Here is a 25275-nt window from a genome sequence, read left to right on the forward strand (position 1 = left end):
TCAGCTAATCAGGGTGATGGTCTCAGACTTTCACCTACAAGAGGTGGAATGACCAACATCACCCAACATCAAGTTCTTCCTTGGAAGCAAATGCCAAGTGCAGCTTGCTGGCAGCTTCTATACCTGCCTGAGGCATTTAGTTCTATTAGTTGGGTGGCTATGTGGGAGACCCTATGAAGCAGGGGCTCTTCAGAGGGGTTTGTAAACAATAATTGCTCAGTCCATGAGAAATGATGGGGAGAACTGAAGGTATAGAACACAGATTAGGTGTGGTTATGTGACAAAGGACATAAAATGAGACTGCAGTCTTAGACCATTATTATTTATTATCCACTTTCAACCATTTCTGTGTGGCTTTCATTGTTTGGCATTGTTTCATTGTTATGGCAGTTATTAACAGCGAGTGGAGATCTGGCAAGACTATTCAGTTGGGTGGCATTTTAATAGCTAAATTAAAGTGCTGAGGTGATTTGTCAAGGTCTCTTTTCTGTGACTGATGGCAGGCTCAAGCTTTTGGGCAGAAAGATGCACCTTGATCATTAGACATTGCTTTGCTGAAGCCAGTCAGTGCTGGAAAAGCATAGTAGACTTCCCACGTGTTGCTTAAAAATTGGATTTGCCGATCATGGCGTGGCCACTGAAGGTGTTTGGGAATCTGAGCTCCTTTGGTAGCCAGGACCACTTCTGTTACACATCGTTCAAGACATATTCCCATCACACTGTGCTGTGCTCCAGGGTGCGATTTACACAGGATGCTGTGTGAAGGGTGCCTCTTGGTGTTGTGAGCAGAGGCACACCAGGTTGCCGGCCTTAAGGTGTACGTAATGGGTTGGTGGAAATAAGGGACTCCTCCAGGGACAGGTTGGCAGGGCATGTGTGGTAAAATCTCATTGATGAATGGCTTTGATGTCTTGTTTTTCAGTGCTTTGCTACGTGGCAGCCATATTTCCCTTCCTTTGGAAACTCTGATCTGTTCCCTAAGGACTCACTTCATTACCCCAGGTGGCAGGAGTCCACGTGTGGGCTGCTCTCAACTGTAACATGAACATTATCTTCCTAAAAGAATCTTCTGTGGCCACATACATTGCACAGAGCAGGCTGCCCTGTGTTCCATTAAATGATTCATAGATCTCCTAATGGCAGACTTAATGGGTGTGTAACATCTGCCCATTAAGAATCTGTGCTGTAAGGCACTCAGAAGTTCCCATGCCGGCACTCTACAAAGGCCGGTACCTCCTGGTGTCTGCTCCTGGAAGGCTGGGATTGTGACTTCGTATTTGGAGATCCCCCCATGCACAGTACAGAGCTGGGCTCGAACAGGCACTTGGAAAATGTTTTGGGAATGATTAATGGGTGAGTGAGAAAAAAAAAAAAATAACCAAACTGATCCTGAGTGCTAGGCAGAATTTGGTAAAATGAGTTTTCTTTAAAATTTTCTAGGTTAGTGTTAACCAACACCAATGAGCCTAGTTTCTGATGCACTATGAAAGTCATACCCTTATTGTTGATTGCACAGAAGGAAGGAAGATGCCATTTTTTTGAGGCCCTAATAAGTAGTAGGTGTTCTACTAGGTTCTTTGTAGGCAGATTATAGGTTAGTCCAACTCTGACTTTAATCACTTGTTTGCTGTGTTTGAACCTCTAGCTTCTCATCTATAAAATTACAATTTTCATGTCCACTTTATAGAACTCTGGCCAGCGTTACAAATAATGCATGTAAATGCCGAGTCACAAAGTAAGTGCTCAAGAAACAAACACTGTTAATATATACTCATTTATTCATTTAACACGTATTGAGGACCTTCTGTTAGAAGCCAGAGCTATCAGTATGACTCAGAAATACCTCAAGTCACTTACTTATAGTCGAGAGGGGGAGTCAGACACTTAAACACATAATTGCCATATATGGCAGGTACTATGGTACTTTTCTAAAACAAATACTGTGCGAACACAGAGGAGGGACAACTAAGCTCTGCTAGGAAGAAGGAGGTGAGTTTGAGGTAGGGCTTGGATGTGAGGTCTCATACGATTTGAAGGTGAAAACCAGCTTGTAAGAAGTCGCTTGTGCACAGACTAATTGAAAGTAGTTGAGGGGCATCCGGGTGGCTCAGTTGGTTAAGCAGCTCAGGTCGATCTCGGGCTCCTGGGATCAAGCCCTACCTTGGGCTCCCTGCTCAGTAAGGAGTTTGCTTCTTCCTCTCCCTCTGCTTCTGCTCCCCTCTCCCCCCACTTGCAAGCGCTCTCTCTCTTAAATAAATAAATAAAATCTTAAAAAAGAAAGGAAAGTAATTGAAGTAGAGCAGGAACTGGTGTGTGTGTGTGTGTGTGTGTGTGTGTGAGTGTGTGCAGACGTGGTAGGAGAAGAAATACCCTATATGGGAGATACTTTTCATTCCCAAAAACTTCGGGAAACTCACCAAAGTAAGCAGCTTGCTCAGAGTCACACAGCTAGCAAGAAGCAGGATCTAAAATTTGGATTGAAAGGATTTCTGTGGTGCCGGGGCTCTTTCTACCTTTTTGTACCCAGTTTTAAAAATAAGTGAATTACACTCTTAAATATGCTTTCTAGTACTTCTTAGAGCCCCAACTCTAACAGGGGGAGAGTCTCTCTAGTTCATAATGTGTGTCAGCAGCAAGTTTTGGGTTATAAAAATAAGGCTCTCAGCCCGGGCTCTTAGCCATGGTTGTTGAGATGCAGTGAGGTCTGGTGGCCTTCTCCAGCAAGACAAGAGGAAGCTCCTTTAAGCAGGAGACAACGACCCAACCTCTGGTGGAATGAGGTAGTGCTAAGAGATGGAGGCTGAAGGCAGGCTCACCAGCTCCACCCCGGACAGTGTCTTGGCCATTCAGTCATTTTCTATTATTCCCAGAGAGGATTAACGTAAAAGAAGCATGTCAAATAGCCAGGTAGTTCACTGGCAGGGATCTTTACTTTGGAAAGGTTTCCCCTGCCTCTCATCTCCTCTGTCAGTATTACTGAGGGCGCCACCATTGCTTTGATTTTGCCTGGAGCCCCAGTTCTGCACCAGTAAGCCATTTTATTTTATTTTATTTTTAATTTTTTTCTACTTAAATACAGTGTCATATTTTTTTGTTTGTTTATTTTTATAAATATGTAAGGTATTATTTGTTTCAGGGGTACCGGTCTGTGATTCATCAGTCTTAAACAATTCACAGTGCTCACCATAGTGTGGTACCGTCCCCCATGTTCATCACCCAGCACCCCCCCCCCCCATTCTCCCACTCCCATCCCCTCCAGCAACCCCAGTTTGTTTCCTGAGGTCAAGAGTCTCTTACGGTTTGTCTCCCTTTTACTCTGTGTGTTTCTCGCACGGAGAACTTAGAATTACTCCACCTTCACCCAGGAGGTGCTGTGGAGAAGAAAACTAGTGTCTCCCCACCAGTGCTTGCTAGAACCTCCCATGCCTTACACTTAATGGTTAGAATCTCAGTCTGCAGGTGGCTTTGGTACAAGCCAAATGCTTCTACTCAAGAGAGAAAGTTTACTCTAATGGCCTGTAGATTTTTCAGTCATTGCCATAATTCTTAATTCATTGTTTGCCTTGACAATCAGTGGCACAAAAATTCCACCTTCCTAACAATATACCCAGCCACATACCCCCCAGGCTTCTTGTCTTGAAAATGCACCACCAGCAGCTGAGAAGGGCACAGGAGAGGGTCTTTGAAGGATCTATCTCTGGAAGATTTTTGCAACAAGTGTGGAAGACGTGAGAGATGATGTCAGGTTTTGGGGATGTGGCCATAGATTTCTTTTACTTACATATTCCCGGGCAAACAGTAGTCCTTGGAGTAGATACTCTACAAGAATTGTACAAGAATTGTACCATGTGATGGTACAATTCCACTGCTGAGTGGAATTCAATAATCAGGGCAGGAATTTCCGTGCTGTAACAAAAGACTTTTACCTAAGAGGGTTTTAGCTAGGCCTCACTGAGCTCCTAGGCACTCCTAGGATAGGGAACTGATATTTTAATCGGTGGGTTGCTGCTTCTATCTGTTCCTGTGGAAGCTGTCTTCTTTGTGATTACATTATTTTGACCCTTTTGATTGTGAACTATATACTGAAAAGTGCACAAAACAAAAATGTTCAGCTCCTTTAATTAGCATGAGTGTGACCACTAGACCATCTCTCTATTTGAGAACTAGGATGATCCTTTTTGCCTCACAGGACAACTTTACTAATCCAAGGAATTGGGGGAGGAACGGGGGTATTTTTATATTGGTGAAAAGTAAGACAATAATTTGTAGAGAGTCTTATTCTCTTTTCAGTGGAGACATCACTAAGAGATACTAAAATAACAGTGTTGTCTAACGTGGGTCCTAGAGCCCCAGCTTTAGTAGACGTGTCTAATTGCAATTAGCCATCTGGATGTGAATGATACCTGACTGTTCGAAATATTTTGGTTTTTGGTTTTGTTTTTGAAGTATTTCTTTTGTTATCTTTTCTTCCTTTTTTTTTTTTTTTTTTTTTTTTTTACATTATTCCTTTTCTTAGAATCTTCTCTGTGTGGACAATGGAAAATTAAACCACTGTCCAGGTCTCATCTAAGTAATGGCAAGTTCTGAATGACAGAGGGGAAATAAAGAGCATTTCCTGGGGTGCCTGGAGGGTGTAGTCGGTGAAGCGTCCAGCTCTTGATTTCAGCTCAGGTCTTGATCTCAGGGTTGTGGGATCGAGCCCTGTGTTGGGCTCCATGGGGCAGAGTCGGCTTGAGACTCTCTCCCCCTCTCCCTTTGTCCTTCCCCTTTGTGACAAAGAGCATTTACTGTATTTGAAGATGAGGGATATAAGTGGTATTGGTAGACAATGTGCTTCTTGATATTTCTACCAAATACCAAATTGGTGAAGGGGACTCAATTACAACCCTCACTCTGGTAGGCTGACTATGGCACCTCTGCTGAAAAAATATTGATACAAACTTACCCACATGTAACCAAATATATGAAAATAACAACACTCATTTTCCTTGTGGAAAATGAGCTTCCAGGAAGCCTTTTCATGTTTGAATGTGGCTTCGCACTTTCTCTGGTAACCAGCTACATACTCCTGAGGAATTGGTCTCCATATCTTCATGACATATAGTCTTCCAGATTTATGTCTTTATTTCACCAGTGAAAATGTAAATAACGTGTCAGTCTGGATAAAATTATTTATTGACTTAACCAATGTTTTATTTAGTGTCTTTGCTAGCCTGGGTGCTGTGCATGTCTCTAAGGATATTAATTTGTAGAGAGCCTGGCCCCTCCTCTGTGGTGGGAGGGGCACAAGTGAGTGTGGAAGGTGGATGAAAGCAAATTATTACAGCAATGCCATTAATATACTGGTTCCTTTGTTGCCTGGAACACATGTAGCATTTTGTTAAAAAAAATTAGTGGCCTTATAAATCCTTTAGCCCATGTGTGTTTATCCTGTTGTTTTTGGCATGTGTGTTTAGTACTTGAAGTCTGTCTGCCTTATGAAATGCTTATGGAATCGTTTCCAAAAATGAGGTAAAACTTGCTGAATGAAGGTGCTATTCTGAGAGTGACATGTTTCTAACCTTTTGTCCTTTCTGACAGAAGTGCTACAGACGATTAACATGTATCCTTTTTAAATGACACCGTTAAGAATACAATTTTTGTCCTCTCCTCAGCTCTCTCTACTTCTGCAAATCCTGTTTGTATTTCCAAGTCCCTCCTGATGCCCACCACTTCCTTTCAGCCTTCCTTGGCTGGATCAGTCTGAATTGGTTTCCCACCCATCTGAACTCCCTTAGCATTTATGTTGTGTTCAGCTTGTTCGGCTGGTTGGAGCAGGGCTGTGACACTCTATCCGTTCTCCTGTTTGAGCAAGGTACTGGAGAAATGGATCACAGCAGGTCCCCCAGCATATGTTCCCTCATGACAGATACCCAGTGGGGTGGGATGGTGGAGCATCCCAGTGGCCAGCAGAGCCACTGGGCTCTGTGTCGGTGCCCAGGACATGAGCACGGGTCAATTTATTGCGATGAGTTGTTAGGCATACATTCCTGAATGATGCCATTGACATCTGCATAGAATTCCGGGGCCCGATTCTAGGTCACTTACTCCACGGTGACCTTCACTGTTGTTTGTAATAGAGCCTATCTTAATAAAACCTCTCTGTGTGTGGCTATAAAGGATACATTACCATTTTCCCCCTTTCCAAATTTTTCCAGATTACGAAAATGCTGTTCGGCCACAGACCAGGAATAAACCTTCTTCATAAAAGAAGCATTGTTCCTTCAGTAGCAGCTCGTACTGAGAAAAGTGGAATAGAGACAGAATGCAGCCCTGGTCTGAACGGAGACTGGTTTCTCTTTGTGCGAATAACCAGAATTCTAGTCAGGTTGCCACGGAGATGCAGAGATTGTAACTACCCATGCCAGCAGTCAGAGAATGTTGCCCAATTAGTTATTTTCAGCTGCGTGGTTACCTTGACAGTGGCTCAAAAGCAGGTTTTGAGTTCAAAGGACTCAAAGGAGCAGCTGGGGAACCTGCCGTTCTGCTGTCCTCGGTGGGTGCAGGGACTACAAGCCCCAGCATGCCCCTGTGTAGGCTTATAAGACGGGGTCATCTGTGTGAATGCCAATTACGTGTTTTAATGTTTTCCTCCCCTTTCTTGGTAACAAAGAGCTCTTGGAATTCCTGTGTCACCAGCCAGCTCTGTAAGGATTTTTATTTTCCCAGGGTTGGCTTTAGATGTTGCGGGTTGGAGACTGTGGGGAGGATGTGCATTTTGGCATCGGACATTGATCTTGTGTAGGTTACTCTCCTTGCTTTGGTCTTCTTTGGTGTAAACAGGATCAATGCAGAGATGAAATAAAATGATTTTTGCAACATGGCCTGCACAGTGTCTGGGGATTCAGATGTGTCCAGTCAGAAGTGGCTCTTTGCAGAAATAGCGTCTTGGAAATCATAAAGCATTATGCAATGAGATTATTAGTACCACCGCCATTTGGTCATTTCTAGTTTATCAGTCAGCATAGGCTAGGATATACTGTGATGATAAATACGCTTAGAGATTTAATGTAGCTAAGGTTTATTTCTTGACCGTGCCACATGTCCAGAGCTTATCAAGAGAGGATTCTATTCATTAGCTACCCGAAGGCACAGACCAGTGGAGATTTCGTGTCCATGAATGCTTTCAAAGTCATCACAGTGTCTTCTACAACAATGTCCTGTTCCATCTGAAAGTGACACATTACTTTCACTCCCATTGCAATGGCAAAAGCAAATCGTGTGGCCACACCCAACCTAGAGAGAGAGTGAGAGAGAGAAAGGGGGGGGTGAGGCAGGGGTTAATATCATATAACACACTAGCAGAACTGGAATATTTGTTGAACAAACATAATGACTGTCATCCCTGTCAAAGATCAAAAGGCTGATGGAGAGGACTACTTTAAAGAAGGGCTGTTAGTTAAACATAAATAAATAAAAATATCTGAGTGGTAGAATTCAAGCAAACCAATTGGAATTCAGTTGCATCAAACAGAGAACCTAAAATATTAGTGAGTGGAGGAAGGTAGAAGTTTGTATCTCTCTCGTGACAGAGAGGTCCACACAGAGTACAGCAGTGGTATATGGTATTTCCATGGTCATTAGAGGCTTAGGATTATTTTATCGTTCAGCTCTAACAATCTAACAAAAGGCTTCAGTTCTTAAATTCACCTTAAGGTCAGAAATGGCTACGGAGTTCTAGCCATCACATCTACATTCCAGACAGTCGAAGGAGGAAGATGGAAGACAAAAGAGTCTTTCTCTCAGCTAAGTCTGCTCTATATCAGCAACCTGTCTGAAATTCATACACAGTAATTCTGCTTATATAACATCGGCCAGAACTTAGTCACACATCTAATCCTAGTTTTAGTGGAGCTAGGGCATGTAGTTTTTGACTTGGTTGCATTGCCTTCCCAAATAAAATCGGAATTTTTGTTGCTAAGGAACAATGGGAGAGTGAACATTGGGTGATTGAGCAGTCCCTGCTATAGTCAGGTAAAATGCAAACTTTGGTTAGGTGGGGATCAGAAGGGAAAGATTGCTCTGTACCTTATCATTTTCTGTCCTGTGCTCTACAGAACACCAGCACTTAGAGAAACATGAAATTTCCTTAAAAGCTGTTCCATAGCCATCCAGGGGAAGCTCTGTCCTAAGAAGCCTAGAGAGGTCTCATGTTTGCATATGTCTATAGACTTTATTATACATTTCCCCAAATAGCTGTATGATCTCTGGGACAACCTGATGATGGGAGGGAAGGGACCAGGGTAAGGGCCCTTACACACATACTGACTTTTACAGCAAATTACCATGTTTGAGCTTAAACAGACTGTGGGAGAATTGAGGAATGTTCTGGAAGGTAAACATCCCTATCCTTGTCTAAAATTCACATTTTGGCCTAGTATCCTGGAGAAACTTCTCAGTCCACTTTATGGAGTTAGTACCTCTTTCTCTGACAGCGGGTCAGTTGGAAATAGTCTCTGAACAGAGTAGTGGGCTTTGTGCATTGCACATGTGCACAGGCCGATCTGTTGGCACGGCTTAGGATCTCTGCATCAGCATGAGGAGGGCCCATCCCAACAGTTGACAAAGGATCAAAGCAACTGGCCTACCAAAATCAGAATAAATATCCAAGTTAATGTTACAAGTCCTTCCAGGCTCTGATGGGAAGGCAGGAGCACTGAGAAACCACTGACACAGTTTACTTCTGATTGCCAGCTGCTTGGCTCATCGCATTACCTGGCTGGAGGTCAGTGGCCCTCCTCTGGTTCCATTGGTAAACCGCAAAGTCTTGACCATCTCTGAAACCCCAAGTTAATTTCAGCGTCGGCCATTTGCAGAGAAGTGAGTGATGACAGACTTGCATTCAAAATAACTAGATTTAACTTTCACGTCTACTAACCAATGCTGTCACTTGGACAACTTTGAATAATACCAGCAGTGATGGCAGTAATAATATCAGTGGCTTGTATTTATGAAACATTACTGTGCATTGTGCTAAGCGCTTTTCATTTGTTGTTGCTGGGGCTCAAGACAGTCCTCAAGACAGGAGGTATTTTTCTCTTCCTGTGACAGCCTGGTCTTGGCTGCTATCTCCACCACACACTATTTAACTTGGGGGACGTTGCTTAATTCCTTGAAGCCTTACTTTCGTTATCAGAAAATGGGGGGATTCATAACCTGTACTTCCCATGGTTGCTGTAAGGATTAAATATGAAAAAACGGAAACAAAAACATAGAGCATTTAGGCCATCGTCTGTCCCAGAGACCGTGATAGTGACAATTATAGCTTACGGTTGGACAGCTATAACTCTGAGGAGTCAGGTTTCAGATCTCATTTTATTTATTTTTTATATATTATTTTAAGTTTTTTTTTTTTTTTTTTTTTAATTTATCTGAGAGAGAGTGAGAGAAAGCAGGGGAGGGAGAGGCAGAGTGAGAGGGAGAAGCAGGCTCTCCGTGGAGCAGGAAGCCTGATGTGGGATTTGATCCCAGGACTCCAGGATCATGACCTGAGCCAAAGGCAGGTGCTTAACAGAATAAGCCACCCAGGCATGCCCAGACCTAATTTTAAAGGCTACCTTTGTGAGGATAGGCTGGAGTTGCAGCATCCTGAGTGAGCAAGAGATCAGGAGCACAGTGTGTGGGAGTATGTCTCACTACCAATGGCTGCACAGTAGCAGGGGGAATGAAACAGGTGGCAAACCAAGCAGGAGATGAGGAGGCTCTGACCTCCCTGTTCCATGAGCTAGAGGCCACCATCATCAAGGAAGGTGTTGCTTGATGCTTGGCTGGGACCATGTCCTGACCCTGCCAGGAGCCAGTTTTGGACACCGATACCATCTAGCCAGGCCCAACACTGGGGAGCTGAGGGTGTTGTGGAGTCGACCTGCAGTCAGTACCACCCTTCCCAAAGCTCAACACTGGACATGTGGAGCTGGGTGGGGTCTAGCACATTCATACGCAGGATGCGGCCTTGCCAGGAAAGCAGGCCAAGCGGGATGATCCCATTTTACAGATGGGAAAACCCGAATGTGAAAGGTCAGATAATTCTGGCAAAGAGGAAAATCCCAAACCAAACCCTAACGTTTTTGTGTAAATAATCTGGTAGGTCCGTATTATGTAATTTGTTTGGCACAAATGATCAAATGAGAAAATTCAGCAATTATTTTATTTTTATATTTTTAAATATATTCTTTTACTTGAATTACCTGTTTTATTTGAGATGCTGGCTTGGGCAGTGAGTTAATAAAGAAGAGCTGGGTTATATTCTAGATCTCCCAGGTATATCGCAGAGCACCTTGCCTTTGTCCTGCATGTCGCTTGTCACTATAATTTAATTGTAATTTAATGACTGTGTACGTGTAGTTATGTGCTCGTGTCTATTCCTCCATCAGATTGGAAGCACCAGGAGGCAGAGGCCAGTGCACCCTTCCTTCTACTTTGGAAGGTAGCGGGGTGTGGAGGGTGTAGGTAGAACTCAGGGACTGAATAAACCCCATTGTGGAAAGTAAGACCTTTGGCTCCTCAGATCCCTACATTGGAAGGAGGGAAGGTCAGTGCAAAACGAGCGACCTTGCCTGTCTGTAAGCGCCGTGTGGGCTGGCATCGGGTCATGTTATACATCCTTACGGTGTTTCCCAGCACTGTGCTTACTTTGGGAGAAGGATGGCATAGAAAAGCCTGAAGGCTCAAGATAAATATGGAGAGTTCTCCTACTGCTCCTGTTTTCTTTGTGCTGTTTTGCTTTTGTAAGCATATGCTTGTCAGTTAGGGCAGAAACCGAACGAAACAGCTGCTAAATATGGTTCTAAGAGAAATAACATTTTGGTCTTTTCAAGGCCCATAAGTTTAGAGTAAGCACAGTCATTTGACAGATGTCCGTAAGGAATCTGGGGGTGGGCAGTCATTCTGGGAGCCGTATCAGCCATTCATGCTCTGTCGGGGTCCCTCTCACCCTGCCTAACGATGGGTGACCCCAAGGGAAAGATCTGTCACAGAACGGGCTGTCTTTGAGAGGAGTTTGGGAGAAAGGATGTCTGGAACCTAAGCCATTGGCCATGATCTCTCCCAATCCCTCTCTTAATTTCATTTGAGAGAAGGGAGAAGGGCTGGGAAGGCTAGACATCATCCTTCATGATGCTAAGGAGCTAGTCATCCTGGTTTTATATTTAGGTTGGTCTTTCTCAATCTTTGGGATTTAGTGTAGAGATGTTATTTAGTGTTCTGATAAATCCAGTGTCATTCAGAGGGCTTGGAAGCATTAAAGTATAACTCCGTGATGGAGACCGTGAACCCCTACGTCTTCCATCTCTGGACTCTGCTGTGAAGTCAGGCTTGAGCTGCCGATGCCGCCTGAATTGCATCAGCTGATGGAAGAGAGAATTTACTCCAATATCCCAGGAGCCCAGAGAAGTCAATGTGCCTTCCTAATTTCTCAGTAATTTCTAAAGAGACATCTGTTTGTCCATAAATATTTGACCCTCTTTGCCAAGCGCTTGGTGGTGTTGGTTAAAAAACAATAGGTTTTCTTTTATTGGCTTTGTTCGTTGAAAACAGACGAAATACAGATGGAATTTCTCTGTGGCATATTCCTTGTATAATAAATGAACTTTTTTTGTTTCCGAAGAGAAAAAAAAAAGGAAGGGAGGAGGTTACTCTTTGTTGAGATGATATTATGTGCCAGGCCCTGAGCTGGTCTAGAGATTTTTCAGAGCCATCACAGTGACCCTGTGAGGGAGGTAATATTATCCCCATTTTAAAGATGAAACTGAGGGGCACCTGGGTCTCTCTGGGTTAAAGCCTCTGCCTTCGGCTCACGTCATGATCTCAGGGTCCAGAGATCGAGCCCCACATCGGGCTCTCTGCTCAGCAGGGAGCCTGCTTTCCTCTCTCTCTCTCTCTGCCTGCTTCTCTGTCTACTTGTGATCTCTCTCTGTCAAATAAATAAATAAAATATTTTTTTAAAAAGAAAAGATGAAACTGAAGCTCAGAGCAGTTATGAAGCTTGCCCGAGGCTGGAGAGCTAACAAGTGGTGAGGCAAGGGCTGGGAATGCTGATTCCACGAAGCTGATGGAGTACCAAGTGGTTAAAAGCCCAGGGTTTCGGGTCTGACCGGCCAGGCACCCATCCTAGCTCAGCCGCCCATGGGTGGTGTGACCTGAACCACCTGGTTTACCTCTCTGTGCCTCGATGGCCTCGTCTGTAAAATGAAGACAACAATAGCATCCACGTGACGCAACCGAAATAATTAAATGACCTACTCATGGAAAATGCTTAGAACAGTGTCTGGCGTATAAACGCTTGTGAATTGTGGGCTATTACTGTGGTCTTCATTAGGGTGGCGAAGCAAATTTGCCTTGATCCGTACTTGCTGAAAAGTTGCATTTTCTTTTATGGAACAGCTTGCCTTTTGATATGTAGTTATATTTCATTACGAAATAATGTAAACTACTCTACCTTAGAATTAAATTCTCTCCTCCATCTCCCAGCAAAGGTTAAGATCTGAATAAAGGCATGTATAGCCAACAGGGATTCCTGACTTTGGTAAATGTCAGTGATTTGCTCTTTCCTCCTTGGTGTATGTAACCTTCTTCCATGCCTTCCATCCTGGCTTTGTGAGTAGCTGAACAAACACAAGGAGAGAATTAAGCTGATTCTTGTCTCTTAGCTTTCCTGTCTTTGTAACATGATTATTAGGTATATGATCTCGTTGCATTGCACGGGGCCGCATCCCGACAGCCTGCCTTCTCAACGCCCCTGAAGCACAGCTTATACTCATGCACTTCAGGAATTTTCTTTAGAGCTGGGAATACCATAGGAGCTAATGCACGTGATGGTTTTGTGCAGTTGGAAGCAGGGTAAGGGGGGTGGAGGGTGTAGGGGCTGGGACACCTTGTCTAGATTGAAAAAGAAATGATGTAAGTTTGCTTGACCTTTGGCTCAACATTCTGATTCCATTTTTTCGCAGCTTCCTCCACACGTGTTGTGGAGATTTGGGAGTGGGATATTCACCTTATTTGGTGGATAATTATGTCTAGAAGTTATGTTGTGGACACCATGCTACGTGCTGGGAGATACTAAAATAAATATGTTACAGTCCTGTTTTTCAGGGCAGTTGTCATTTATCGAGGGCAAGAAATGGAAGAAGGGGTGGCACTATGTGAAATGGTTATCACAGAGCTATGTACAACATGCTGTGGGGGCAGAGAGTTGGTGGCGCTAATTTGAGAAAAGCTTCACAGGGGCGGTGGCATACTGGGCTTTTAGGGATGGGCTTGCCTGGTGGAGAATGGTAGAAGTAATAATCTTGGCTGACAGACGTCATGAACCCAGGCAAAGAGACCCGGCCTGTGTGGTGTGTCAGGGAAATGGCGGGTGGTTTGAGGTGATTGGTTATAGCACAGAATGATGGAACATGAGACTGGGAATGAAGACTGGGCCTAAGAATGACAGGACCTTGACTTTCAGTCATTGTGTAAGGTCCTAAAGCATGGTGTGTCGTGTCTATTTTAGAATGTTCAGTGTGGGGGCGCCTGGGTGGCTCAGTGGGTTAAGCCTCTGCTTTTGGCTCAGGTCATGATCTCAGGGTCCTGGGATAGAGCCCCACATTGGGCTCTCTGCTCAGCAGGGAGCCTGCTTTCCTTCCTCTCTCTCTGCCTGCCTCTCAGCCTACCTGTGATCTCTGTCAAATAAATAAATAAAATCTTAAAAAAAAAAGAATGTTCAGTGTGAAGGGGGGAGAATTGATTGAAAGTAAATAGTCCCAGCAAGAGCAGGTGAGGCTTGGTGCGTGAATGGAGTGGAGTGCATGGTTATAAAGGACACTTGGAGATGAATTCATTAGCACTTAGTGAACCACACGAGGTTGAAACTTCGGGGCTAGCCTACCTTTAAGGTCTGGAGGGGGAAGAAACAGAATCTCTGCGAAAGACTGAGTGGTATGCTAGAAGACAAGGGAGGGGATGTATTTCAACAAGAGTGATGGTGCTCAGCCATGTAGTGCCTCAAAGGGAACAACTAGGACAGGACTGAGAAGAGACTGTTATAGAGAGAGGTTGAGTCATTGGTGACCCTTGGGAGAAATTATGTTAGTGTCCTCCAAGACTGGAGAAAACGGAGGAGTGAGTGCTTACCATGTTCAAGCTGTAGCACTATTCCACAAAAGCCTAACTAGCAATTAGACTCATTTGTGTAAGGGAGTGTTCACAAACCTCAGCTCTCCAGGTACTTGGAGTGGAGGTAGGGGAGAGGGAAGCTTTGGATCGGGGCTTAGTTCAAGTGCCCCTGAACAATACTGCATTCTGCTTTCTGAGGTCTCAGAGAGCCCCCTCCTTGCAAATACCATGACTCCAATTGTGCCATTCTGTCTTATTACTGTTGGCATTCCGTAGAAGATAGATGCTTATAGGTTTCTCTTCCAATTCCAAACTGGTATTCATTTATAGCCACAATGTTTGTAAGTGATTGCTGTGATACGTCACCCAGATCTCCACTCTGCACCTGAGGCATTCACTGTCCACCTGCTGAGAGTATAGGCAGCTAGTGATTGTTGTCACCTGGAGATTGTCCTTAGCAGAAGAGTGTCACTTCATGCAAGATCATAACCTCTGGGCTGGGGACAGGGGACAGCCTGCATGCAACGACTAGTCAATGGAGGTGGGTGCAAAGGCCCCCATACCTCAGGGTAGGGTAATTTTGGAGGTTCACCCAAGCTCTAGAGCTCCTGTGGGATCAGATGAAGTTTTGGTTCCACTGCATAACAGCTGAACTCATTCCTTTTCCTCAGTCCGGTCCTTCTTCCTTCACTCCCAACTGGTCTTGATTCCGAGGCACACCCCCATAAACTCCCTCTGTAAATCTCTGCAATTCTGAGTCCCATTTTCTGGGGAACCACCCTCATTTGATGATTGTTTCCAGTTTGGTTGCCTACCCAAGGTGGGTCGCCAGTCCAACTGCGGTTACTCTGACCTTTGCTTTTGAGCCCCTTGGGTGTGTCCAGGGGAAAGACCCCATTTCCCAGAAGTAGGAACAAAAGTCTCGACATTGCACTTCCTTGGTTCTGAGCCATCAGTCTACTAATGGACGGAGCCATAGGCCCATTAGTGGCCTGTTCAAGGAAAGGAAAGAGCTAGAAGTCAGTAGCCTAGTTCTACCTGAGACCAGCCTATTAAACCTCAGCCCGGAGGATGGGTCCGTGTGGTAGGGCGGCCCCTGGGCATAGAAGCTGGTCCCAGCTCCATTTCCTGTTTCTGCTCCTGTGCTCCCCTTCCACCCCACCCCTCCCCCTATGCTTTCTAGGCTCCTTGGAGCAGGTGGTAATCACCGTCCTGCTTCTCTCTTTCGTTCAAATTTTGTTTTTTAGTCAAGGAAAAAAAAAAGAAGAAAAACGAATGTTGAAAACACAATTGAGATATTTCAAGCAAATGTAGAACCTCTCTCAAAATTTGTTGCAGAAACACCACTGAGCAAACAAACTACTGGGAGCACAGCTTAGAAACAAACAGCAGCTGCCACCATTTGTGGGCTTTTTTTTCCTGTTCCCTCATTTCTTTCTAATTCTGTTTGTAATAGAACCTGCTGCTCTGCAGCCTAGCAGTTTCACACGCATCATTTTCCTGCCCATCCTGAGCCCTCCCAGGTGGTCTTTCTGCTACGGGGTCTCTGTCGCCAGAGCTCTGGGCCCTTACCGTGGTTCCTGTCACACGGTTCCATTGGGATCGCTGTTCACACCCCCTGACCTGGTGTGGTGTGGCTGGAACTTCTGGACTTCTCAGGCTGTGAAGTCTGAGTCGAGTCTGGAATAGGGTTTTTGGCCCTCATGGCTTTAGAACAAGGGATTATACGGATGACAATTCTTTCTCAGGGGTAAAGTGCTTCAACTGTTAGGTTTTTATTTTATTTTATTTTATTATTTTATTTTCTGTGTGGACTCTTTGAAGGCACATAGCAAAGGGCTTGTCTTGGACCTGGTTTGATAAAAATCATAACTTACTTACTTAATTTATTTATAAGATTTATTTATTCATTTGAGGGAGGGGGAGAGAGAGAGAGAGAGAGAGAGAGAGATAGCAAGTGGGGGGAGGGACAGAGAGAGAAGGAAAGAGAGAACCACAAGCAGACTCACTGCTGAGCGGGGAGCCCAACAGAGGTTTCGGTTCCAGAACTTCGAGATCATGACCTGAGCAGAAATCAGGAGTCAGTTGCTTAACCGACTGAGCCACCCAGGCGCACCTAAAGACTGTAACTTGAAAGAACTCCCACTTGTCACGTGGAATCTATTTGGCTCCTTCCCCACGAATAGCAGCCCTGAAGCAGCCCTTCATCCTTTAAATGCTACTAGTGGCATGCTGTTCTTCAGCTTAAAAATGATTGCTATGAGACACGAACAGATTACCAGCTGTATGTGGGGTGTGGTGCTAAGCCCTTACTCCCTCTTCATCAGAGCTCTGCAAGGCAGGGGTCATTTCCATCTTATCTGCCCAGAGCCCGAGCTGCTCTGTCGCCGTGTGCTATAGTGATGCATCCGATCAAGGGAAAGCTGGTGTTCAATCCAGGTCTGTCTGCATCCAAAGCCCAGGCATTCCCTCCCCTGCCTCTCAGTCACCCTAATGATATACGGCAGTGCTCTCATAACAGTGTTGACTCTTTTTTGGTCTTTCTTACTTGTCCCTCCCTCAGCATTTTTTTTTTTTTTTAAGTGAGTTAGTGCCCAACATTTAAATATTAGGACATCTTGGAAACAAAACGAAATGAAAAACTTTAGACCAGGCAATATAGTGCTCATAGATGGACATAATCTCAACTGGGTCCAGCTGTGTGACCAACGTGACCAACTCCGCCCCCCCCCCCCCCCCCCCCACTGCCCGAGGGAGACGTGGCTTCTCCAGGTTGCTGAAGACCCCAGCTGCCCCCTTCATTCTTTGTGTTACGTGATTCACCTCTGTGGACATTTAAGTTTGTGATTCCTCATTTAGGCCCTTAAAGAAACAATTTCTGTCCAGTGAGGTAGCAATAGAGGTCAGATTAAGTGTATGCTTCTGACTTGAATTTTACAGGCTTTGTACTTTTTTTCAATTCAGGGAGATAATAATTTAGTAATAAATAGCAGCCATTATTGGACATTTATTGAGCACCCTAACAGTTAGCGGACTCTGAGGGTTAGAGGGACCTCCCGCTTGGTGGTCACGATGTGCATAAATCTCTGATTCAGCTGGTATTCAGAATCCTGCAGGGACGCTTCCTGTGGGCAGTACAAGATCCGGAGACTAGGCACAGAACATATGTGGCAGGGATTGGTGTTGTAGAGAGGTGAGGTGAAGCCAAAGGAAGACATTCGGGGGAGTGGGCAGCCGTGTTGATTGCATGGGCTCTTGGGAACCGTTCACTGCCTTACACGATTCCCCCACAATATAGAAACACCCCTTTCTTAACTGCGTTCAACAAAATGGACAGCCCAGAAATTTCAAAGGGAAAGATCTCAAAAATTAGAATCCCTCCCAGGATGATGGGTCTTTCATTTTATCCGGATGTACCTGCAAGTGTATTTCCATTTGGTAGTGAGAAATGTGTTCATTCTTTTTTACTGTTTTGGTGGAAGTCGTGTCTCCTTTTGTCTGCTTTAAACATATCTCATAGAAATATAAAATGAAAACAAAGTGAATTTTGACGAGTTTCCTATCTGCAGCTGACTTAAATTTTAATAGCAAGTAAAATTAACACATGACCGCTCCCAAAGCTGAAGTTGTTATTTATTTGCTTATTTTAAATGTTTGCTTTTGCTCAAGACAATGTCTGGAATATTGTTTTGAAATTTTGTTTGTTTATTTTCTTTTAGGATCCTGCAGGGATCTTTGAATTAGTGGAACTTGTTGGAAATGGAACATATGGACAAGTTTATAAGGTAAGTTCATTGAGTTTGAACGTGACTTCTGTGTGGTTTTTGATTCATGAATGCCAAACACCAGTGCTGTCTTTTCTTGCTCATATATGCCTTACAGCAGATTTAAAACAAAATAATATGCTTCTTAATTGACTCTCCATCTTTTAAAATATATCTGTAGTCCCATTGCCTAAACGGCGGGATTTGGGCCTTGTCCTTCATTGTATATTACAATGTTTACATCCAATACATGAATTTCAGTGCTGCCTATCTGAAGCTCTTTCTGTGTTTGGTTTCCTTTACTTTAACACTGCTAGAATTGGTTTTCAAAGGCGGAAAGGATGCCTTTTACTTTCAAAATTTAAGGTATTAAAGTGTTGCATCTGGAAAAGTAGATTTGTTATTGGCCCAGGGCCTGAATTAAACTGAGCTTAGTGAACAGTGTTAGGAGAAACCTGGCTACCTCACAAAGCAAAGGTGTAATGGCAGCAATGACTTTTAGAAGACAGGCAATAAATAAAAGTTAAACCTGAGTCAAGGAATAAGAAATATCTTTTTTGTCCTTTTACTAAATTTTGCTTGTGAGTTCACTCAAAAATGCTTTTAAAAGATATTTCCCCCTGAAAGGATCTTAAAAAAAATTTTTTTAAAAAATGTGTGTGGAGGGGCGCCTGGGCGGCTCATTCATTAAGCGTGCCTTTGGCTCAGGTCATGAACTCAGGGTCCTGGGATGGAGTCCTGCATTGGGCTCCCTGCTCAGTGGGGATCTGCTTCTCCCTCTCCCACTCCCTATGCTTGTGTTCCCTGTTTCGCTGTTTCTCTCTGTCAAATAAGTAAATAAAATCCTATTAAAAATGTGGGTTGATTTCCCTTTCAGTTATCAAAAGGAAACAGAAATGGACTGTTTTGGATTAAAATTCAGGGGGTTTTAGTAAATGAGCTGTTGAAATAAATGGCTTCAAAACAAACCAGTCCTTTTCTCATGATTATTTCTAGGGAAATACCCATCATGAGATGGGTTGGTATTTTCATTATGAATGATCTCTTTTTGTTCTGTTTTTAGAAGTTCTTTCTCTGATCCCCAAACTTCTCTTAGTGGTTAAAATTACTGTAATAGCCATCCATATTGTAATATTTCCAATTCTAGAGAATGTCAAAAAGCACACACACACACACACACACACACACACACAAAATTGACGTTCTTGAGAATCTGAAAACAATTGTAAATAGATACATTTAAACCTTTCCTTATTGGGAGGGACACTTTATTATCTACCCAGGGGAAAAGTTCTCCCTTGCTAGAAACCATTGTTTCTTAAAATATCAGCCCTTTGCGATTAGACGGAATGTAGTCCACCCAAGCTATTCACTTGACGTTGATCCTGTCTGACACAAGAAAGAAATGTGTCTCAGCAAATGCTTTTAAATACTGTCGATGAAGATAATTAGCCTGGAAGATTGTGTTATTGCATTTTGAGAAATTGGATTGAACTTGTGAATTAATGTGGGCTAATGAATTAAGCTCTGATCTAGGTAGAAAATTACTTCTGATTTGCCCGCAGTATGGAGTTGCAACTCTGTTGCATGCTCTTGGTTTTATGGTGCCTTCTCGTAGAATCATTCCATTGTACCATGCTTCCCACCTGTAGAATGTGCATTTGGGGGAAAAAGTCACAGCTTTGTACACTAATCCAAGAAGTAGACACACACTCTTGAAAAAGAAGACGACAAAGAGATGAAGTTAAGGATGAGAATGTTTGGAAAATTCATAATTACCCCTAATTTCTTGTCACCTGAAAAGAAAAGGAAGCAAATGTCAAGAGGTGTTAGGTCTTTTTAGAAAGGAAAGATATTTACCAACTATGTTGCTAACATTATTCTAAAGAAGCCATTCTTGGGACACCTGGGAGGCTCAGTTGGTTGAGTGTCTGACTCTTGATCTTGGCTCAGGTCTTGATCATGACTCAAGTCTTGATCTCACAGTGGTGAGATAGGGCTCTGTGTTAAATGAAGGAAGGGAGGGAGTTTTAGTGGTTGATATAAAACTTTGGCACCACTCAAGCTGAAGGGAAACTGCAAAGAAAGGTCTTAGCTAACACACTGGCATCTGGGACAGAAGATTTGGTCTCTTTTACCAGCTCTAAGTATTGTTTTGTGGTATCACAGCTTTTCTGTGCATTAGTCAAGTGAGAATATAGTTAGAAATGTTTTGGGGGACTTGTAATGATATATCTGAAGAATTAAAAAACCCCTGCTCATTCAAGGGGTTCATTTCTAGGCAACTCAGATGATATTAAGTGGCATCTGCTTATGAACAGAGATACCTGGGTTTCCTGAGCCACTAATCCAGTCCTTTTGTCACCCTGAGTTCTGAAGGATTTAAGCTTAAAAAAAGAGCAAAATCAGAGGCCCTTGGGTGGCTCAATCAATTAAGCGTCTGACTTTTGATTTTGGCTCAGGTCATCATCTCAGGGTCCTGGATGTGAGCTCTGTGTCTGTCTGGCTTCAGGTTCAGTGGGGAGTCTGCTTGAGATTCTCTCTTCATCTCTTCCCCTGCCCCTCCCCCCATATAAATAATAAATCTCTAAAAATAATGTAGCAAAATCAAATACATGTGAACTTAAAAATAAGTTATGAAGTGATTGTTTACATTATAGGTTATATTACCTTCTAGGAAATAGGTGTATTTCTAAAATACTAGAGACATAAATAGAAATTTTATAGCCCTAAGAAGAGATTCTTACTCACAAAAATTTCTGTGATAAATTCTCACTTTATATTAAGTATTAAACCTTTGATTTTAATTTTTTGTAAATCCAGTTTTTGATGTTCCTGAATTTCATAAAATTAAGTATAGTTTTTTGGGGGACAATTATATAGACATTGTCTTTATTTTACAGAAAGATTTCATTTTAAGTTTCTTTTCATAAGTTGTCCTAAGAAAGTCATGATATAATTTTATTTATAAGTAGTTTTTAAGAAACCTACTTAATCCAATAAACAAAAATGTGCACAAAAATTATAGATATTAAGAGAATGTTTTCTGCAGTCTGTTTGAATATGAGCCACATACATCTGGATCTGGAAATCCAAATATTTCATATAAAGGTCATAGTAATGTTTAGCTTTTCCAAGTTATTTCTAGTCTTGATCCTGGGTCTGGCTTGGGCTCTCTGTCCTTGGAAGGCTAGATTTGTTTATCTTTAGCATTTTGGTCCCAGGTGGTTAAGTGACAATTCAGTTTTTTTTTTTTTTTTAACTTTATTTATTGGTCCAAGTACCTAAATAATAGAGTAGTGGTTGGTTGTCTGTCAGGACCTTTATTGTGGAAATCATCTTCCTGGGCCCATGGCTCCCATTAAAAACCATACCAACCAAAGGCCACATGCCTATTTACTAACAATTTCGGCTGTTCATTGGCATGCCACATATTGGGAGCTAATGGAATTCAGATACATTTTTGTTAAAGTAATTATTTTAATAAGTTGAGATAGTTGTTTAATGTTCACTGCTAAAACACCACTAAATCTTAGCCACAGATTTCAAAAACGAATGTTAGTCTATCCTGTTTCTTTCTCTTCTCTTTTTTTTTTTTTAAGATTTCATTTATTTATTTGACAGACGGAGATCACAAGTAGGCAGAGAGAGAGAGGGGAGGAAGCAGGCTCCCCGCTGAGCAGAGAGCCTGATGTGGGGCTCGATCCCAGGACCCTGGGATCATAACCTGAGCTGAAGGCAGAGGCTTTAACCAACTGAGCCACACAGGTGGCCCCTATCCTGTTTCTTAGTTTCCCTTTTTGAAATGCACATTGCTTATTACAGAGATGGAGACATTCTTGATCCCAGGGTCAGTGTGAATTAGAAACATGGTAGAATCCTCTTTATCGCTCAGGTTTTTCTCAAAACCTCCTAAAGGTTGTATAGCATGGACTAAGGAGGCTGCCTTGCGTGTTGCAGTGCACATGTGGGGAGCAATGTGAGTGAGTGAGCCTGTGTGCTTTCAAAGGGTTGCAGAGGTCCTTTTAGGGCATCTAATCTAATCATTCCTCTGCCAAATGTCTGTTCAGCCCAACCTTGAATACTTCTCGTCATGTAGAACTCACTACTTCCATGTCAGTTCATTTGCCTGCAATTCTCTTTGAATGTTCATCATCATTTTGAGCCAACATTCTGCCTTCCTAAAGTATTTACCATATCAGGTTCATTGCATACCCTTGGAGCTACTTTAACAAAATAAAATTAAATCTTCTTCCACAAGATTGTAGTCCTCAGATGTTTGAAGACTTCTCTGTTCTTCCCCTAAACACATACTTGTGTCTCCTGTTCTTTAGGCAATATAGCCTTGAACTGCTTGATTAATTCTTCATATGACACAGACCTGAGACCCTTCATTATTCCAACCTTTACCCAGAGCTAGTCCAATATATTACTAAAAATAAATACTTTATACCTTTAAAAAAAGGCTTTATTTATTTATTTGAGAGAGAGAGAGAGCGAGCGAGCACAAGCATGTGGTAGGGAGGGGCACAGAGAGAGAGAATCCTCAAGCAGACTCCCCACTGAGTGCAGAGACTGATGCTAGGCAGTACCCATGACCCATAAGATCATGGTCTGAGCTGAAATCAAGAGTCAGACACTTAACAGACTGAGCCACCCAGGTGCCCCTAAAAACAATACTTTATACTTTTAAGTAGTTTTCTATTTTACAAAACATTTTGTATATGTGATCTGATTTCTGATTTAATTCCTATACTAATTTCATGAGAAGTTTGTTCTCAACTCAAGATCTTTTTAGCAATAGTTTCCTCTGTCTAGAAAACTTTCCCCCAACCCTCTCATGACTGGCTCCTTCTCCAGGTCTTAGTTCAAATGTTACCTCCTCAAGGAAACCACTTTCCATCCTTGTGTCTAATACACACAGCCACTACCTCTGCCTCCTCCCCCGCCATAGACTTTCTCTATTACATCAACTTGTTTTATTGTCTTCCTGGCATTGCCATTCTCCAAAATCATCCTGCTTCTTTGTTTGAGCATGTGGTAAATAATTTAAATGCATAACTAAAGTAAAATCAGGGTAGGGACCTAGTGGTGGTATCTAACCAGCATTGTATCCCTCGTCTGGCACATAGTAGATGTTGATGACTCTGGGGCCCAGAATTGAGCTTTATTCTCCTTGGTAATTCTTTTTATATTCATTTCCAGGTTTTTTTTTTTTTTTTGGCATTTCCCATAAAATATTAGTCTGCTTACTTCAAAAATGCATATTTGCCCAAACTTAATTAACAAAATGCCCTACTTACACTTTATGCTGGAAAGTGGTTGTGGATTTTGTGTAAAATGAATTGTTGATAGTCTCTAGAAGCCAGACCCATGCTGGACATTTACAGAATGAGGCAGATCCATTTTCTGGGGTTTCAGTCTCCTGGCAGGGTCTCTTAAACTCTAGTGTGCAAAACAAATACTTGGGAACTTATTAAAAGTATAGATTGCTGGGATCCATCTCTGAAATTCTGATTCAGTAGGTCTGCCATGGGGTCCAGGAACCTGCACTTTCACTAAGCATATGGGTTCATTCTGAGGGTTAGGGCTGTGGGGCCATGCCTCCAGAAAATGCAAAAATGATTGTAGATTACTCTGTTGTAGTGCCACTTGAGTGAACGCTAATCCTAATGCTTTTTGTAATTATTTACTTTAGGATTTCCATGCTGACTCCCAAGTTACATCAGTTGAGAAGTCAAAAACATAAAGATTCTGACCTGAGATATGATGCCAGCCAGTTTTGATGTACTCATTGAAAGATTAAACTTTTGGTGTTTTTGTTTGACATGTTGTGATTACAATTTAAGGTTGTCCTGAATAATTCAACTCAAGACCTAAGAATCAATATGGCCAAACCGACTTGGTATAGATAGAAGAATCTGAAGCTGTTACATGAGATTTCCTCAAGTCTGTATAGTGTGATCTCTTAATTAACTTTCAGTTAAAATAAGATAAGCCATTTTAATAGTGAGCTTATCAATAAACTTGATATGAAGATGGCTGACTGATATATTCAGGATGCAGTGTAGCTTTTCATAGTCCATTGTAAGAAATCATGAATTGCACTATTCACTTCTCTTTTGGTAAGGGGTATGGAGAGAATGTTGTGTTTCTTAGATAATAGTGGCCTTTATTTATTTATTTATTTAAATAAAAAATTTCCAACACAAAGAATGCATTATTTCAAAGTTGTTGAGTGCCAATGAAAAAAGCCCTGTGCGTTGTGTGGGAAGAATATAGAGCCAACTGAGATGGTTCCTACTGGATAGAAGTGTGCAATCAGATTATCTCACTGGGACTTCGAGTGCTTCCTACATGCTAAAAGTATTCCTAGATACTGTCTTAGTTACTCCTCATGATTCTGCAGGCAAAGAAACTAAAGCACTGTTTGTGAAACCACATTATCACTCCAATGCAGGGTTTCTCAATATTGGAACTGTTACCATTTTGGGAGGACTAACTCTTTGTTGTGGGGGGCTCTCCTGGGCATTGTAGGATATTTAACAGCACCCCAGCCTCTATCCATGAGGTATCAGTAGCCCTTCAAAATCATGATATCAAAAATTTTTCCTGACTTTGCCAACTATTTTCTGGGGAGCAAAATCATCCCCAGTTAGAACCACTTCTCTAAGAAGACGAGATAGCAAAACTCTCAAAATTGGTGGGCAGAGACAGTGGGAGTGTAGTGTATGGAGCAGTAGTGCTGCCCAGGCAGAATGGAGACACCAGTGGACTATGGGGGGCGGGGGTGGATCTGGAAGAAGCCTGGAGGTTTTGGCTTTTGCTCGTGTTGGAGTGTAATTCAGCATTTTAGTAACTGGAGAGGAGTGTAGTAAAAAGGATTTTGAAGCCAGACTGAGCTGGATTCCCAGTCTGGTTCTGCCTGGTTCTGGTTGTGTGAGGACAGCCAACTCACTCTCCCTATCTGGACGTCTTCATCTGTTCATAATAGTGCAGTGGAGGGCTGTCAAGAAGCCTGAGGTGTAGGGTATATCACCTCAGCATAGTGCCTGATATCAGCACAGTAGGCATCAGCAACCTCTGCTTCTCCCCAAACACACATGCCAGTGGAGCCTAGCTTCCTAGCTCTTTCCGTGGTCTTATTTTTGTAAAATTTATGACCTGAAAAAGGTATTTGCAGAAGATGAAGCCAGAAACACATATAGCCTTGTGCTTCCCCTTCTACCTTGGATTTCTTGGTATTTATGTAGGCTCCGAATTGCATGATTTATATTAAATCCAGTTCGTAATACTTCTTTTATGGCATTTGATGATGTCATTGCCAATGAGATACTAGAGTTGATTTTTAGGATTAAAAAACAACCCAGCTTCCCAG

General features: G+C 42.7%; 1 protein-coding gene across 5 annotated transcripts in view; it reads left to right on the top strand.

The window, feature by feature from the left end:
• Nucleotides 1–25275, top strand: part of TNIK (TRAF2 and NCK interacting kinase) — a 380511-nt gene that overhangs the window by 61068 nt on the left and 294168 nt on the right. For all 5 annotated transcript variants that reach the window (XM_059163479.1, XM_059163483.1, XM_059163480.1 and 2 more), the window contains exon 2: nucleotides 17853–17918. In XM_059163479.1, the coding sequence (XP_059019462.1) occupies nucleotides 17853–17918 (66 nt within the window). The remainder of the gene's footprint in view (nucleotides 1–17852; nucleotides 17919–25275) is intronic.

Source organism: Mustela lutreola, chromosome 2 (assembly GCF_030435805.1).
Source record: "Mustela lutreola isolate mMusLut2 chromosome 2, mMusLut2.pri, whole genome shotgun sequence".
Classification (NCBI taxonomy): Eukaryota; Metazoa; Chordata; class Mammalia; order Carnivora; family Mustelidae; genus Mustela; species Mustela lutreola.